Genomic DNA, 15,285 nt, shown 5'->3' on the forward strand with positions numbered 1-15,285 from the left:
GAAAAACGCCACATGAGGGAGAATATCATTAGTTTGATTTGGAGTATATTAAGATTGAGATTTCCTTAAGATATCCAGATATGGAGAGATATGGAGATATGGAAGAGGAAGTGAGATAATGAAGTCTGGGCATCAGAAGAGATATCTTACTGTAGACAAATACATGACAAGTCATTAACATCCCAAAAGAAATGGATGTCATAGGCATGGATTGGACACACTAGAGAGAGTTTAGAGTGAAGAGAGGTGTTCCCATTCCCTAAAGATTCTGACTCTAAAACTGGGACACAAAAACCTATATTTTGAAAACAAGCAAACAAACAAAAACAACTCTGCAAGCAATTCAGAGGTGTAATTTACAAACTACTACCAAGAAAAGCCATGTTTCCTTCAAATTTCAAAATTTTTGAGTCCTTAGAATTCATACTCAACTATAGTATAATTTATTATATTTGAGATTCTTTAGGTAATTAACACACACACACACCCATCATCACAGGTGCATACAAACCATTATGAAGCCTTACCTTAGACCCCTACATGTGCTGATACTAGCATCAGAAACTTTTTCATTAATGATGTGTCCTTGGTAATAACAGTCATCCTAGAGAAAAGGGAAAAGGGGTTTGACAAAGGAAAAGTGTGCATGTACTTTAGACCCGCTACTAAATTTGAATTTGAAATCTTGAAACAAGATCTATAATATTTTCAAATCATTTTATGCTGAACAACAAAAAAAATTTTTTTTAATTTCTTTTTTTTTTTTGGCTGCATTGGGTCTTAGTTGCAGCACGCAGGATCATTGTTGAGGCATGAAGGATCTTTCGTTGCGGCGTGCTGGCTTCTCTCTAGTTGTGGTGTGTGGGCTCTCTAGTTGAGGCACGCGAGCTCAGTAGTTGTGGCATGCAGGCTTAGTTGCCACACGGCATGTGGGATCTTAGTCCCCCAACCAGGGATCAAACCCTCATCCCCTGCATTGGAAGGTGGATTCTTTACCACTGGACCACCGGGGGAGTCTCCCTAAAAAAAATTTTTTTAGCAGCCTTTTGTGGTTAAAATCTTTACTATTTAGCTAATGATCCCAAATGCTTAGGGGGCATTAACTAAACACTGTTGTAAATTTTGTTGTTGCCGAAGAAGGATAACAGGGATGAATGCAGTCTGGGAAAAAAACAACTCACAGGTATAAGTTTAAAACCTGAGCCCCCAAAACACCAGACATTCATTCTTTTCCTTGGCTAATTGCTCAGTGAATTTTCCTAACACTGATGAGCTCTTTCCAATGAATGGATTATTCAGTTTGTGCTGTTATTTCTTGATTTTTCCAAAGAGCGCCACCAGACTAACTAGATTAGTTTAACCTCCCTGTATCCACTCGAAGCCAAATGCTCAGTCTTAGCACTTTTTCACATGGATGTACTTCAGTCAAATTCACCTTTCTACTTTGAAACAGGTGAGATACTGGCCCACATAAACCTCTGTGCATTGCTATGGAAGAAAATGCTTGAAAAACTTCCTCAGAATAGATGGCAAGGATAAAACACTCCTCATACCACTTCATCCTGTCTTCTTCTCTGAATAAGAGTCCAGAGTGGAAATTATTTAGGGAAAACACAGAATTCTACAATTCTACCATTGAGGAAATAGTCTTGAGTTTGAGAGACTACATGATCCTGAGAGGTGATTGGCACTGAATAAAAACACCAGATACATTTAATTCTCTACTTTTCAAATGAAAATAAGAAGCTCTTTCTGCCCACTCTCCTATAAGGAGTCCTTAAAGGCTGGAAAGGGTTACCATGGTGGTCAAGGAATACATTTGTTCTTGTCAAACTGTAAAAATGTTAGAGGATCTATTAAGAAATTACTACTGTTTCTGTTTTGTAAATAAGTTCATTTGTATCATTTTTTTTTTAGATTCCACATGTAAGTGGTATCATATGGTATTTGTCTTTCTCTGTTTGACTTACTTCACTTAGTATGATAATCTCTAGGTCCATCCATGTTGCTGCAAATGGGATTTTTTCATTCTTTTTTATGACTGAGTAATAGTCCATAGTATATAGGTACCACATCTTATATACACTACTATATATAAAATAGATAATCAATCAACAAGGACCTACTGTATAGCACAGGGAACTCTACTCAGTATTCCATAATAAGCTATATGGGAAAAGAATCTGGAAAAGAACAGATATATATACATGTATAACTGAATCACTTTGCTGTACACCTGAAACTGACACAATATTGTAAATCAACTATACTCCAATATAAAATAAAAATTAAAAGAAATTACTACTGTGAAAAAACATCGTTGCCATAACACCATTTCACTTTCACTAATTGGCAATGACACTGCTTCTGAGTGTGTGGGTCACACGCCAATTAGCAATGAATTTAGGATACTCTGTCTTACCATGATCTGTGGGCTCGTGGTGACCTCCTTTCCAGTGGAATTATAATATGTTTCCGTGTAGCCTGGTGCAAGGAGACCCCTGAGGGTGGGAGGAAAATGTCATGTTTACTCATGCTAATTGCAAAGTCCAGTGATCAAAGCGAGAGCTTTCCCTGGGTGTGGAGAAAAGTTTTACCTCTTAGCCCCTCAGGGCAAATCCAAGCGTGAAAGGGATGCTTAAACTGGAGAGAGTGGGAAGGGCAGGGACATTCCTGAGTAGTGTGGAACAATGTCTGTTTCCTCATCAGACTCTGCCTGTTTGAGGAGAGATTTGAGGAAGAAATAGAACTGAGTAGGGCAAAGCTGATAAAAATGACTGAAAAGAGCACTGTTCTTCCCCACAGCTAAGGATGACTGCCTTTTTCACCCAGTCCTTGTCAGTTACCAGTAACTGTTAACAGTTGCAGCAGTGGAAAGTGTATTGAAAACTGACTTGCACTTGGTAGTGTGGGCTCTTTCAGCATTCTCACTGAGCTTCCTAAAGTTCTTTCAATTATCCACCAGCAAATAGGAGTCTGAATATATTTTTAAAAGAGGCAGGGCAAGGAGAAAAGGAAGTAACTAATATGTATTCTATACCATCTCTATCCTGGCTGCTGGGATAGACCTATTACACATATCATTTAATCATTTCAACAATCCTACCAGATAAATATTACTCTCCTTATTTTTCAGATGAGATTAAACAGTCAAGTGGCAAAGAATCCTATCCAGATTTGTCTGAATTCAAAGCCTGTACTAATCCATTGTACCACACTGTTTCCAAACTCTCGACAGTTGTGGCTTTTTGCAAAAGGTGATAGTCTATTTGAGGGGAAAAAAAAAATCTCGTTGCCCTATACTGAACAATTGAGGGATTAAAAAAACTTGAAAGCACAGAATTAGGAAGAAACTACTTTGGATATGGTCTAGATATAGGATGATCAAGATCTGGGTGAGAGCTGAGGTAGTGAAATTTGAAAAAGAATGTTTAATTTCAATGAACTGAATGAAGAGAATGAAGGAATACAGGAAAATGTAATGTATGAGAAAATGGAGGGTTAGTGGTTGGCTGGGTAGAAACAGCATTGGTGTTGCAATCAGGGGACCCTGAGTCAGTTTTTACCACTGACTTGTTTTTTGGCCCTAGAGTTTACTTAACTTATGTATGTCTTGTTTTTCTGATGAAAATAGTTGCAAATTTTTTAAATATCTAATCTTTCAGTGTTAAAATAACAAAATGCAGTGGGGGAGACTTAAAAATCTATGTGCTGTTTCATAGAAGTTGATAAAATATACGTCTGCTCGCACACCGTTCATTGTGTTTTATGACTTCAACTGGCAGAACACTAGTGAACTGTTACCTTACTCAGTGTCTCTGCTACTTCAGTACAAACAAATACTCGTGGAAGCCCTTGGGTCACTTGAGAGTAAAAGATGATTAGCCAAGGTTTGTGGGAGTCATAAGTAGTAACAGACTCAGTTATCACACTTGCCACATGCTAACTGGCTGTTGGTGAGGATAGTATCAGAAGTAAAGACTCTTACTTGTTTTTCTTCAAGTAAAGCACTGCGATTTTTCCATTAACTGTCATTTCATACTTCAATTCAGTTTCAAATTTTTCCTGCAAAAATGCACAAACACTTACTGGTGATTAAAAACATACACACACACAGATTCACTTGGCTATGTCCATCTGTCTCATCATCAGAGAGCAGTGCCTGCTTTTCTTTAACAGTGGTCTCTGTAATTCCAAATGTCTGCTTCTGCCTCTTTTAACAAGTCAAGCTGCCAACTGAATAGACAAATTATCTGAGACCTTTATACAAACCCATCTATCCATCCAGGCAGCCTCACATTCTACAAAGAGGATGTGAGTGTGGGTTATATGCCAGGCACTGCTAAGTTCTGGAAACTGGCCTCTGAGCAGGAAAAATTGGTACTGACTGTCAGAAAGCTTATAATATTGTGGAAAGACAGACAACAGAAGTGAGTTATATGATAAGGGGTATGAATCTGGAAGCAGGGTAGGATGTCTCACGTCTTAAGGGCAGGGAAAGACTTTCCTGAGGAAGGAACATGTCAGCTGAGATATGAATTAGCCAGGTGACAAGGGGGGGGAAGTTATTTGAGAAGAAGTACTACTATGCACACAGACCCAAAGACCCGCAAGCCTCTCAACTGATGATTTGGTCTAGAGGTCTTCTCACTGCTACATGGAGGGCAGAAGATGGGCAAAATAACATGAATCTGTACCCTAAGGCAGGAAGAAGTCATCAGGAAGAAAACATAGTCTCGGGTGTTCAGAAAGAGAAGAAAATGTCACTTCTAGTAAACTGTGTGGAAAAGGAGAACTATTTTAAGTTTAGATTTATATATACAGGAGGAGATAGGTCTATACAGAAGAATTTTAAAGAAGATGTTATCAGGTACTGAATTCTGACTTTGTCCTATAAAACAGGGTTATTAGCCATGGTGACATGTAATATCTACCAATTCACTGGGAAGTACTAGGACATTGTTGTTATTAAAGAGATCCAATGTGGCAGAGCAAACGTGATAAAGCACCAGTTATTATGGACTCAGTGACGCTTCCACTGCTGTGTTACACCTAAGGTCAAGCTTTCTTGTCTCCTCCCTCTCCTGAAGGAGAGAGAAAAGGACCTGACCTCATCCAGGGACAATAGAAAGTTAGAGCCAAATGAGAAGGAAATCCAAATAAGAGGGGATATATGTATACATATAGCTGATTCATTTCGCTGCGCAGTATAAACACAATATTATAAAGCAACTATACTCCAATAAAAATTTTTAAAAATAAAATTGTTGATAAAAAAGAAAGGGGCTTCCATGGTGGTGCAGTGGTTGAGAGTCCGCCTGCCGATGCAGGGGACACGGGTTCGTGCCCCAGTCCGGGAAGATCCCACATGCCGCAGAGCGGCTGGGCCCGTGAGCCATGGCCGCTGAGCCTGCGTGTCCGGAGCCTGTGCTCCGCAACGGGAGAGGCCACAACAGTGAGAGCCCCGCGTACGGCAAAAAAAAAAAAAAAAAAAAGTTAGAGCCATCTGGTCAGAGTATTGTGCAGGGATTTGCCATCTCCAAGGTCAGTTATTTCAGCTAAAATTTCCTTTAAATTTTCAGTTATTGAAGTGTGTCTCTGGTGTCAAAAATCTCAGACTATAAATATCCTACGCTGTGGGTCTAGAGGAGGGGAAGCTGCTCTAATTGAGTTCACTTTCATGAATAACAGGAGCTGGAAAAAAGCCTGAGGGTTGAAAACAAATGTCATGGAGAATTGTTGGGCAAAGAACACCACTTCTTGTTCAGGCTTAAGAAAGGCCAGATAAAATGAAAATATTAGGAGGATACCAGATATGACCGTCCATACAGAAGAGCCTTCCAGATATCTGTTTTCTGTCAGCAGTGGATTTTAGTAGATTTTCAGATAAAATATTATTTGGAGGTTGTTTCAGAAAAGATAATTGGGTAATGGGAGTTTTAGCCAATACTATCATAGAGGGTACGGATGAAAGAAAACAGCAAAGGAGAAAACCAGAGACTATACGAAAGAGGGTGCACTGGGTAATGTGATCTGAAGACTGCAAGAACAGTGACCACCTTTGGAATGTAAGTTTCAACATCAGGGACCTTGACTGAGAATGTGTTGACTATACATCTATGCAGGTTTATAGGAAATGTATTCCACTTACACTCATTCATTTGTCTATTTGTTTACTTACTCATTTGCTCACTTATTCAACAAACGCCTATTCAGGTCTCCTTATGCCATGTATGTAAAATACAGTCAAGAATACAATCATGAATCAAATCTTTAAGATTCTGTCTTGGCTGTTAGTGCCTCCTCCAGAAAATGTTTCAGAGGATTACTTCATTCTAGCTCAAATCTTAAATAATGTGGCCAGGTGTGAGGAAGTCAGAAAGATGGGCCATGCTCTTGGCATACCTGACAGGTAATGTTGGTGCCTTAATTCTCTGGTCCAGCAGAGGGCACAGTGGTGTAATAGTAAGTACAAGAGTCCTCCTCTTCACTGCCTTGAGAAGTGATCAATCCAGACTGAGATCTGTGTAGATACAGGGATCCCCTCTGTCCCATGCACTCTAAATTCTAAATGTTTCACGTAATTGCTAATCAATTATTTGCACAAGGAAGACCAAGAGTCTCAACACAGAAACCACAAAGTTAATTTCTAGCAACTTGGCTTTCACCTCAAAATATTCAGTGGAAAATGTAGTTGGCATTTTTAAGAGACTGCCAGAAAGCATTTGAAGAAAGCCATATTGACAGGGAATCCAATGCATATGGGTCCTATATAAATTTAGCAGAAACATTTTGTTGAGAGACAATTATTTTGGGAAACAGAGTCTACTCTGGGTTCTGTTGCTATACATGTGTTTGCTTTAGAAAAAATAATTTGTGAGGAACTTTGTCCAGTTGGGGAATATGAGCTTCCAGTGAGTTTCATCTTACAATAGGTAGATGTAGAAGCTGTCATTTATGTCTCATTTATTTGTATTTTCCTGGCTCCCAGCAGAAGACTTCCAGGTGTAGGTAATTAGAAAATTGCTGTGGAATGAATCATCATGTTTTAGCTTTCCTCTTCTGACTGAGAATGTGTGTTTTGTCAAGTGGTAAGAATTCTACAAACTTTAATAGCCGACTCTTGAAAAAACAGAGGTAAATTTTATGTTCAATTACAGGAATTAATCCTAATTTACTACACATATATGCATTTATTCACCCACAATATTTTATTTTTTACTTCAATTTTAGTGTTCACGGTTTTGTTTGTATGTGTGTATGTATAGATGATAGAGATATATAAAGAGATAGATAAAAGAAGTTGCATCAAATTCTTTAGAAGTAACAGAATAAGTTATAAATTACCATAAATAAAGTTCACCCTCTGTGTGACCTTGGACAGTTAGTTTATCTCAACTGCCAGAACTTTAAAATCAAAATAAAGCTAATAATAGAATGTTGGGTTATCGTGAAGATTAATAAAGGTAAGACAGGTTAAAAAACACAAATGTGTGTATGTATATATATCTACATATTAAATATAGTTATATATATGCGTGTGTGTGCGTGTGTGTGTGCGTGTATTCAAAATTCTTTATTAAATCAAAAGCTGTACCTGTTGACCTGGATCCTTGACCTCTCTTTTATGCAGTGGATGAAGTCTTCTGGGATAAACCACTTCATAGTTTTTCACTCCAGGGAGTTCTTTTATAGAATTAACTGAGCAAAAAAAAAAAAAAGTTAGAGAAGATTCAGCTAAGCAGAACTAACATATGCTGTTCGGTAGTGGTCATGTTGATTGCGTTTCTGATGAATGAGGCCACACGCAGGGGCTTTAACTGAGTTATGTGAGAGAGTTATAAAAGTGCAGACACCAGAAAAGATCAACAAAATCAGAAGCCCACTCTTCCTCTCAGATCTTTAATCTATATCTTCAGATATTTTCCCACTGAAAGTTTACCGGTGTTTCTCAGCTTAGTGAAGATATTTAATATCTTCACTAAGATAAAAGATAATTCAAAGATAAAAATAATTCAAAAACACTTAGTGAAGATATTTCTTCACTAAGAATTTTCCCGCTTCTCTTTACCACTTTGTGTCCCCTAGGGGAAGGTAGCAAACAGTTCAGGCAAAAGCCAGGACAGGAGAACAGAAGCCAAAGTAATCCTCTAAGAACCTAATCAGTGTCAGAATAATCAAACTGAAGCACTCTGAAACTACACAGTGTCATAAAAATGAAATAACTAATGGATGCCATTTCAGATTCTAATATATTTTTCTTGGGTTTTCCAACAGCAATATTTTACAGTAATGACAGAAACGAAATCAGTAAGAAAAGGCTCTAATATCAGCTCCATAGAATGGGCTGACTTTTGCAGTACAGACATACCTTCATTTTTGAATAGAAAACATGAAAAATATGAAACCTGGAGAAGTAGACAATTAGAACACTAGGACTGGCCTGGAAGGAAAACTTCTGAACCTGCAGTTATATTGAAAGAGAACTGGAAAGATTCAACCTACTATTGGCATCTTGAATTCTCATTTCAATGTTGTTTCTAGAAGTTATTTTTTTTAGAGAAATTCAGTTTTCCCAAAGCTGATGCTGAATTTTCTATTTTCTTTTTTATTTGCCCACATGGTCCAGTCCCTGCTCTGTATAAAGAAGTGCCTGAGGAAATGTCAACAGACCAGCTCTTTAGAGGTTAAGGGGCTGCAGATCCACAGAGAATGTAGGTACAAGGGAACAGGGGTCCACAGGATGGCCCCAACCCAGCAGTTTCCTAACTAGAACTGGAAAGGCTTTAAATGACTAGAGGGTAATTCTAGCTCATTAAAATAGGCAAACCTAAATTCTATGATAACATAAATTTATGTGATGGGGTTAATCTTTTAGCAAATAAAACAGTATTTTTCATTAGTCACTTTGCATGAATGTACACTTATCCCAGTGATGTTCCAGAGAATAAATGCTTATTTTTTCAAAGTTTCTTCAGAAACTAAAGTAGAAACTTTTCAAGATTCCTAGTGATGTCAATTTTCTTTTATCATTTTAGGATGGCTTTCATTCTTCTGACCATTCAAGAGCCATTTGCATATCTAACTTAGAAGAATAGAAAAAGTGATTAAATTTGCTAAAAGCTCACTGGGTCAAAAATGGAGTGTTAAAGAGATGAAATGGCATTTCTTTCACTGGCTCAAGATTTACTGTTAAAAATAATTCAGAAACACTTAAAGCCGTGGCGTCAACACTAGACTACATTAACTTTGGGTTTAGTTTGGGTTTTTTAATTGTGAAAAGAGGGGGCAGATTAAATGATCTTGAAGAACAGTTCAAGTAGTCTACAACTTTATGCAAATAAATACAGAATCTCCAATGATCTCTTTGAATAGGTGACAGTCATTTCAATAATGTTCTAATCAGAACCTTGTGATAACATGTCTCATTACATAGTCACACTTCAAGAATTACATCACAAGTTCCCTCAGTCACTTACTTCTTGCTGTTATAGAGCTAATCACTGGGCATCTTTTATTTCTATTTAATTAATTTTTGGTAGAGGAAAATAATAATGTTAGTTTTAAAACAATAAGCGAGGTTCAAAAGCCTAAAGGAACAGTAAATCAGTCATTTTCTTTCCATCGAGTGAAAATTTTCCTAATTATCATAATTATTTCAAAATAATAAGATGCCAAGAGTAAGAAAATTACTCTTGCCAGAAATTAACTGATGGTAGCAATTCCGTACAGTCTCCTGTTACTCTCTAAGTACACCATAAGGCACCCGCATGCTGTCTGGTGGACTGTGTTCAATCAGTGCAATTAGTCCCATTAATATGGAGCTCATGAAGCCATATATTCACCAACATTGCAACCAGAGTAACTCTTCTAAAAATGCTGTATGAAACACACATTATTCTGATGGGAAATATTAGTCTAAGCTGCCCTCAGTTCATAAAATAATAACTACCCAACTAATTCTTTTTATAAAAGCAGAAAGGGATAACACTCACATGCTGCCCTTCAGAAGTGGTGAGAAGGGGACAGGCCAATCCAACCAACACAAGTTTTCTCTGATATACACATTGGTCTCCATGCCTCTAGTTAGTATCTAAATGCTAATGTTTCCCAACTGACTATGAAATATGGAGTCTAAGCATGTAAATCAGTGGAGAAATTTCTTTCCAACTCTTTGTTTGATGGCCAAGCACTTCCAAATGGCAACCAAAACAAATCAATGAATAAACTAAACCAGGATATTTTTTAAAACGCCTCCAGCAACCTCTCACTTTCTTCAGTGTGAAGTGAACAGATTTCCAGCTTTTCACATTCTTACAACAGGGTACATTCTCTAAAGAAAACAGATAGAATTTCCCTTAATGGCCCTTCTTTTTCTGAAACCAAGAAGGCCCTGAAAGAATGAGATTTGAGATACAACAAATTATACAGCAGTTAAAGAGAGGCAACAGACCTAAGTGTTGTTTGGCTCATCATCCTAAGGTGTGATGCTGCCGTCTCCTCCCAGCTGTATAACAGCACACTAATCATTTTAAGGCCTGTGGAACAAACACAACTAACTATCATCCAGGGATTACACAAATCTGAGATGAAACACAATATGTTTCTACTAATTCACTTTAATACTTGCTTTTCTCTCTCCCACAGAACTCACAGGATGGATTAGTTTTGACGAGCAAAACCGGATCAAGAAAAAGAAAACTGTTATTTGGCTTTGGGTTAGATCATTATTTTCACTGTTTATTAGTTTTAGAAAAGTGAAATCTTTGGGGGGGGGGTACTTTTAAACACTTTTTATTTGGCAATAATTTCAAATGTATACAAGAATTGCAAGAATAGGAATAGTACAAATAACGTCTTTATATCCTTCACCCAGATTTACCTAATTCACAGATTTACCCTACATGTTCATGTAGTGACAAAGTATTCTTGTAAGCCATCAATATTTTGAGGCTGTTGTCACTGAGATTTTGAATATTCTCAGTCTCACATATATACATATGTGTATATACACATACATATGTATATAAATATACATACACATACACACAATTTTTTCTAACCATTTGAGGATGAGTTACACTACATACATCATGGTTCTTTACCCCTACAAACTTGAGTATTTCCTAAGTACAAGAATATTCTCTTACACAGCCATAGCACAGCTCTCAAATTTAAGAAATTTAACACTGAGCCAGTACTTTAATCTACCATCAGTATTCCAGTTTTGTCAATTGACCAAATAATATCCTTTATAGCATTTTCCCCATTCCAGTGCAGAATCCACTCTAGGGTCAGGTATTTTATCTAGTTTTCATGTTTGTGGCCTCTCCCGTTGCGGAGCACAGGCTCCGGACGCGTAGGCTCAGCGGCCGTGGCTCACGGGCCCAGCCGCTCCGCAGCATGTGGGATCTTCCCGGACCGGGGCACGAACCCGCGTCCCCTGCATCGGCAGGCGGACTCTCAACCACTGCGCCACCAGGGAAGCCCTCTTTACTCTCTTTTAATCTGGAAACTTCTCACCTTCCTTCCACCCTCCCTTCATCCTTCCTTCCAACCGTTTTCTTTCCTTCTCTTTCTTCCTTCCTCTATCTCTCTTTCTCTCTCTGCCTCCCTCCCTCTCTCTGCCTCCCTCCCTCTGTCTTTAGAAAAGTTAAATCTTGTTGACAAGATTAATATACCAGACATTAGTCTGGATGGCTACTTTATTTTTTAATGTGTTTGGAGCCATTTTAGAGTTTAGCCCCTTTGTACATAATACTGATATTTCCATTTTTCTTCAAATCTTTTCAAAACTGTTGAAAGCAATGTCTTTTCAAACTAAACACATGATGTGAAGCCCTGAATCAGGGTTTATGCAATGACATGGACTTAAGTTCTGGGATTCTCTGTACCCCATCAAGCTACCCCATCAAACTATCTGGTGATTTTAAACTTCATGCAGTAAAAGTGAGTACAAACACTACAGGAAAAAAGACATCCTAATTATGTCTATCACTTTGGCTCTAAAGATCAAATTACGTATACTCTTTGGGGTCTTCCAGTCGACTTATGAAGATAGGAAGAAATTGCAATTTGAAATAAAATAATTTCAAGAAGTACTGTACCCCCTGGATATTCTGCTGAAGTAAAGAAATTTTTCCTTACTTCTTCACCCCCAAGCACCTGTCACATTCTTTAAATTTTTTTCCCTTTCCTACAATGAAATCTTATAAGTTATTTTTCTCAGGGGATTGTAAAGCTCATTACAAACAGTTGGCCTGATTTGACCTCATGTTTTAATTTCGCATATGTAAGAACTGGGCAGGACTCATGGTTGGAGGGGCACATACTTATTCTCTGGATGATGGGGGCAGAGAAACAAAAAAAGGAGGAGATGGGAAAATGGAAATTGCTTTACGTCTTACATTTCAGTGGGTATTTCATTTCAGGGTTATTTCAGGGACCATGGAGACATTCTTTTTTTTTTTTTTTTTTTTTTTTTTTTTTTGGCTGCGTTGGGTCTTGGTTGCTGTACACGGGCTTTCTCTAGTTGTGGTGAGCAGGGGCTACTCTTCATTGTGGTGCATGGCCTTCTTATTGCCGTGGCTTCTCTTGTTGCGGGGCACGGGCTCTAGGCTCGTGGGCTTCAGTAGCGGCACACCGGCTCAGTAGTTGTGGCACGTGGGCTCAGTAGTTGTGGCTCACAGGCTTAGTTGCTCTGCGGCATGTGGGATCTACCGGACCAGGGCTCGAACCTGTGTCCCCTGAATTGGCAGGCGGATTCACGGAGACATTCTTGAAAATACACAATGGAAAATAAAAAAGAGGGGGCAGCTTTCTGTTCCAGATGGAAGATAAGGGAAGGCAGCTTTCTGTTCATCCCCCCATCCTCACAAAAGCCACTTCAGAACCTCTGTCCCCTTCTCACCAAGTATTCAGAGATGTCACACTTTGAGACATGACCTCTAAAAATGTTTTGTCTCTTGGGGCAAATGCTGTGAATGCAAAGACAGGAGAACAGAATCAATTGGTATGCCCAGATTCACTGAAAAGGCTATAATGTGGGTGGACCGCACTGGTAGCTATGTTATTCTGTTAACAGATCCCGCTTGATCTTTATGCTGTTGGGTAAGGCTAGTACACAAACAATTCTTATGTTTCAACCAAGCAAAGTGTCCCAGAGAGTGTTCAGTGATCCTACTTTTGGAGAATGTAGGGAAAGAAGATTTCTATTAACTTTGACTCAAAAAATAGGAATTTTAAGTCAATAATTTAAATTCCTAGCACAGTTCTATACCAAAAGATGTTAAGTTAAAACTTTCCCAAGTCTGAAAAACAAATCAGAAACTAGCGTAAAAGGAAAGTCGCTTTTAGTGACAAAGTACTGTGTGGGCAAAAGGGGTAGGAGAATATTTCCCTACCTAACCCCATCCTTCTTGTTGACAATGTGTTCCCATTTCTAGGTCCTGGCAAACTTTCTAAAGCCCAGGAAAAGGTTTACCAGGGAAGGAGTCTCACGCACTGAAGCTAACGTGCTGAATTTCAATAAGCTCTCGAAGTAGAAATAACAAAGGAAATGTGTTAGCCAATCTAATTTAACCAAAATCTAACTGGAGAATTCATCAGAGATGGAGAGATATGCTAGATATAACTGATTATTAGGAAGGAATATTACTCTACTTTTGAATTCTTAAACTAAAAATTGCTGCTCACCATCTGGCACTACAAGAATGAAGTCACTTGGGGCTTCCCTGGTGGCGCAGTGGTTGGGAGTCCGCCTGCCGATGCAGGGGACACGGGTTCGTGCCCCGGTCCGGGAAGATCCCACATGCCGCGGAGCGTCTGGGCCCGTGAGCCATGGCCACTGAGCCTGTGCGTCCAGAGCCGCGTACGCCAAAAAAAAAAAAAAAAAAAAAAGAATGAAGTCACTAGCCACTGCAGTAGTTGACCTTCAATACGCAGCCTGAAACAGGAGTTCAGGGCCGGCAAAGATCAGAAATGAGGCACTCTGTACTCTGGGAAAAACTGGCAGAACAGACCTTCAGATAATTACATACTTTTAGAAGAAGATGTTATGAACCCAGTTTCTTGCATTTTCTCATATCTAGAAAAGCTCTAAAATTATTAATGGAGACAGCCGCTCACCGTGACTAGCAGCAACCTCCTGCCAAAATGTACGCTTGATTCCATGGACCCCCTTCACCAAAACACATAATACTGATCTCCCTGCCCTACTTCTTCCGAACAGTTCCTCACAGTTATCTGAGAAGTTGTCTCCCAGGCTACAGTCCTCATTTTGCCCCAAATAAAACTTCACTCACAACTCTCACATTGTGCTTTCTTTTTTTTCAGTCGACAAATGTTTGATCTAACCAGCAAAATGGAAGTGAATGATCAACATAAGTTCAACGGCAACATTGTTTTGATCAAGTAATATCACAGTGCTTTATAAACATGAAATGGGTCCACTACTTATTTCTAATTCGTCATATTTATCATCACCAATAATGAAAGGACTAAATATAAAAATGTGATTGAAAGGAATAGGACGCATCGAACTGGCCCCAATAATAATAACAGATACTTTCTGAAGCCTTCTGTACCGCAATAACCAGTCAAACCTGCCTCATCTTAACTGCTCTAAAAACTGACAAGGTTGATCTGGGTGCATTCCATTCTTTGATGCAAAGATCACATTCACTGCTTCAATGATGCTGAATGAAATGTCCCCTCTGATTTCTAAGTGTTCTCAGATCAGACGTGTAAATATTGATTCAAGAAGTCTGCTTGCCTCTCCTTTACACTGAGTGTTTAAATCAGTCAGGGCCCCCAAAACAACAAATTAAACCAGCTCAACTGGTTAGTAAAATTGGTTAAAAACAAATACTGGGAGAAGATGAAAAGCAAGCAGTTCCCTGGGTATTTAACAGAACCTGAAAAGGAGTTAAACACCTACCTGGAAGTGGAGAAAGGAGGAGAGTGGCTGTCAAAAGAAGCCCTCGCCACATGCTGGGTGATCCCAGGAGCCTGGTGTCTGTCCTTCTGTCTCAAGCAGACGTGCACTGGGTCTGTCCCTTCCTCTCAAGTGAGACAGAATGAAACCTCAGGGTTCATTCTTGTCTCTGCTTCAGGAAGTGTTTACTAAAGGTGTTGCACAACCTCAGGGCTATGGTCCTGTGACAGTGGCACAGCAGGCGGAAGTTCTGGCCGCAGTCTGGCTCTAAGATCCCTTGATCCTACGCTATTGTTTCTCTTTCTTTCTTCCCCATATTCCCCACTCAGAAGTAGTACATTTCCAGTAAA

General features: G+C 38.9%; 1 protein-coding gene across 1 annotated transcript in view; it reads right to left on the reverse strand.

Moving 5' to 3' along the window:
- ADAM28 (ADAM metallopeptidase domain 28) overlaps positions 1-15,071 on the reverse strand; it is a 61,854-nt gene extending 46,783 nt beyond the window's left edge. The window contains exons 1-5 of the mRNA XM_033429765.2: positions 14,939-15,071; positions 7,598-7,701; positions 3,989-4,065; positions 2,423-2,501; positions 528-604 (exon numbers count right to left, since the gene is read on the reverse strand). Coding sequence (XP_033285656.1) covers positions 528-604; positions 2,423-2,501; positions 3,989-4,065; positions 7,598-7,701; positions 14,939-14,990 — 389 coding nt within the window. The 5' untranslated portion in view covers positions 14,991-15,071. The remainder of the gene's footprint in view (positions 1-527; positions 605-2,422; positions 2,502-3,988; positions 4,066-7,597; positions 7,702-14,938) is intronic.
- Positions 15,072-15,285: the final 214 nt, after the last annotated feature.

Source organism: Orcinus orca, chromosome 6 (assembly GCF_937001465.1).
Source record: "Orcinus orca chromosome 6, mOrcOrc1.1, whole genome shotgun sequence".
NCBI lineage: Eukaryota > Metazoa > Chordata > Mammalia > Artiodactyla > Delphinidae > Orcinus > Orcinus orca.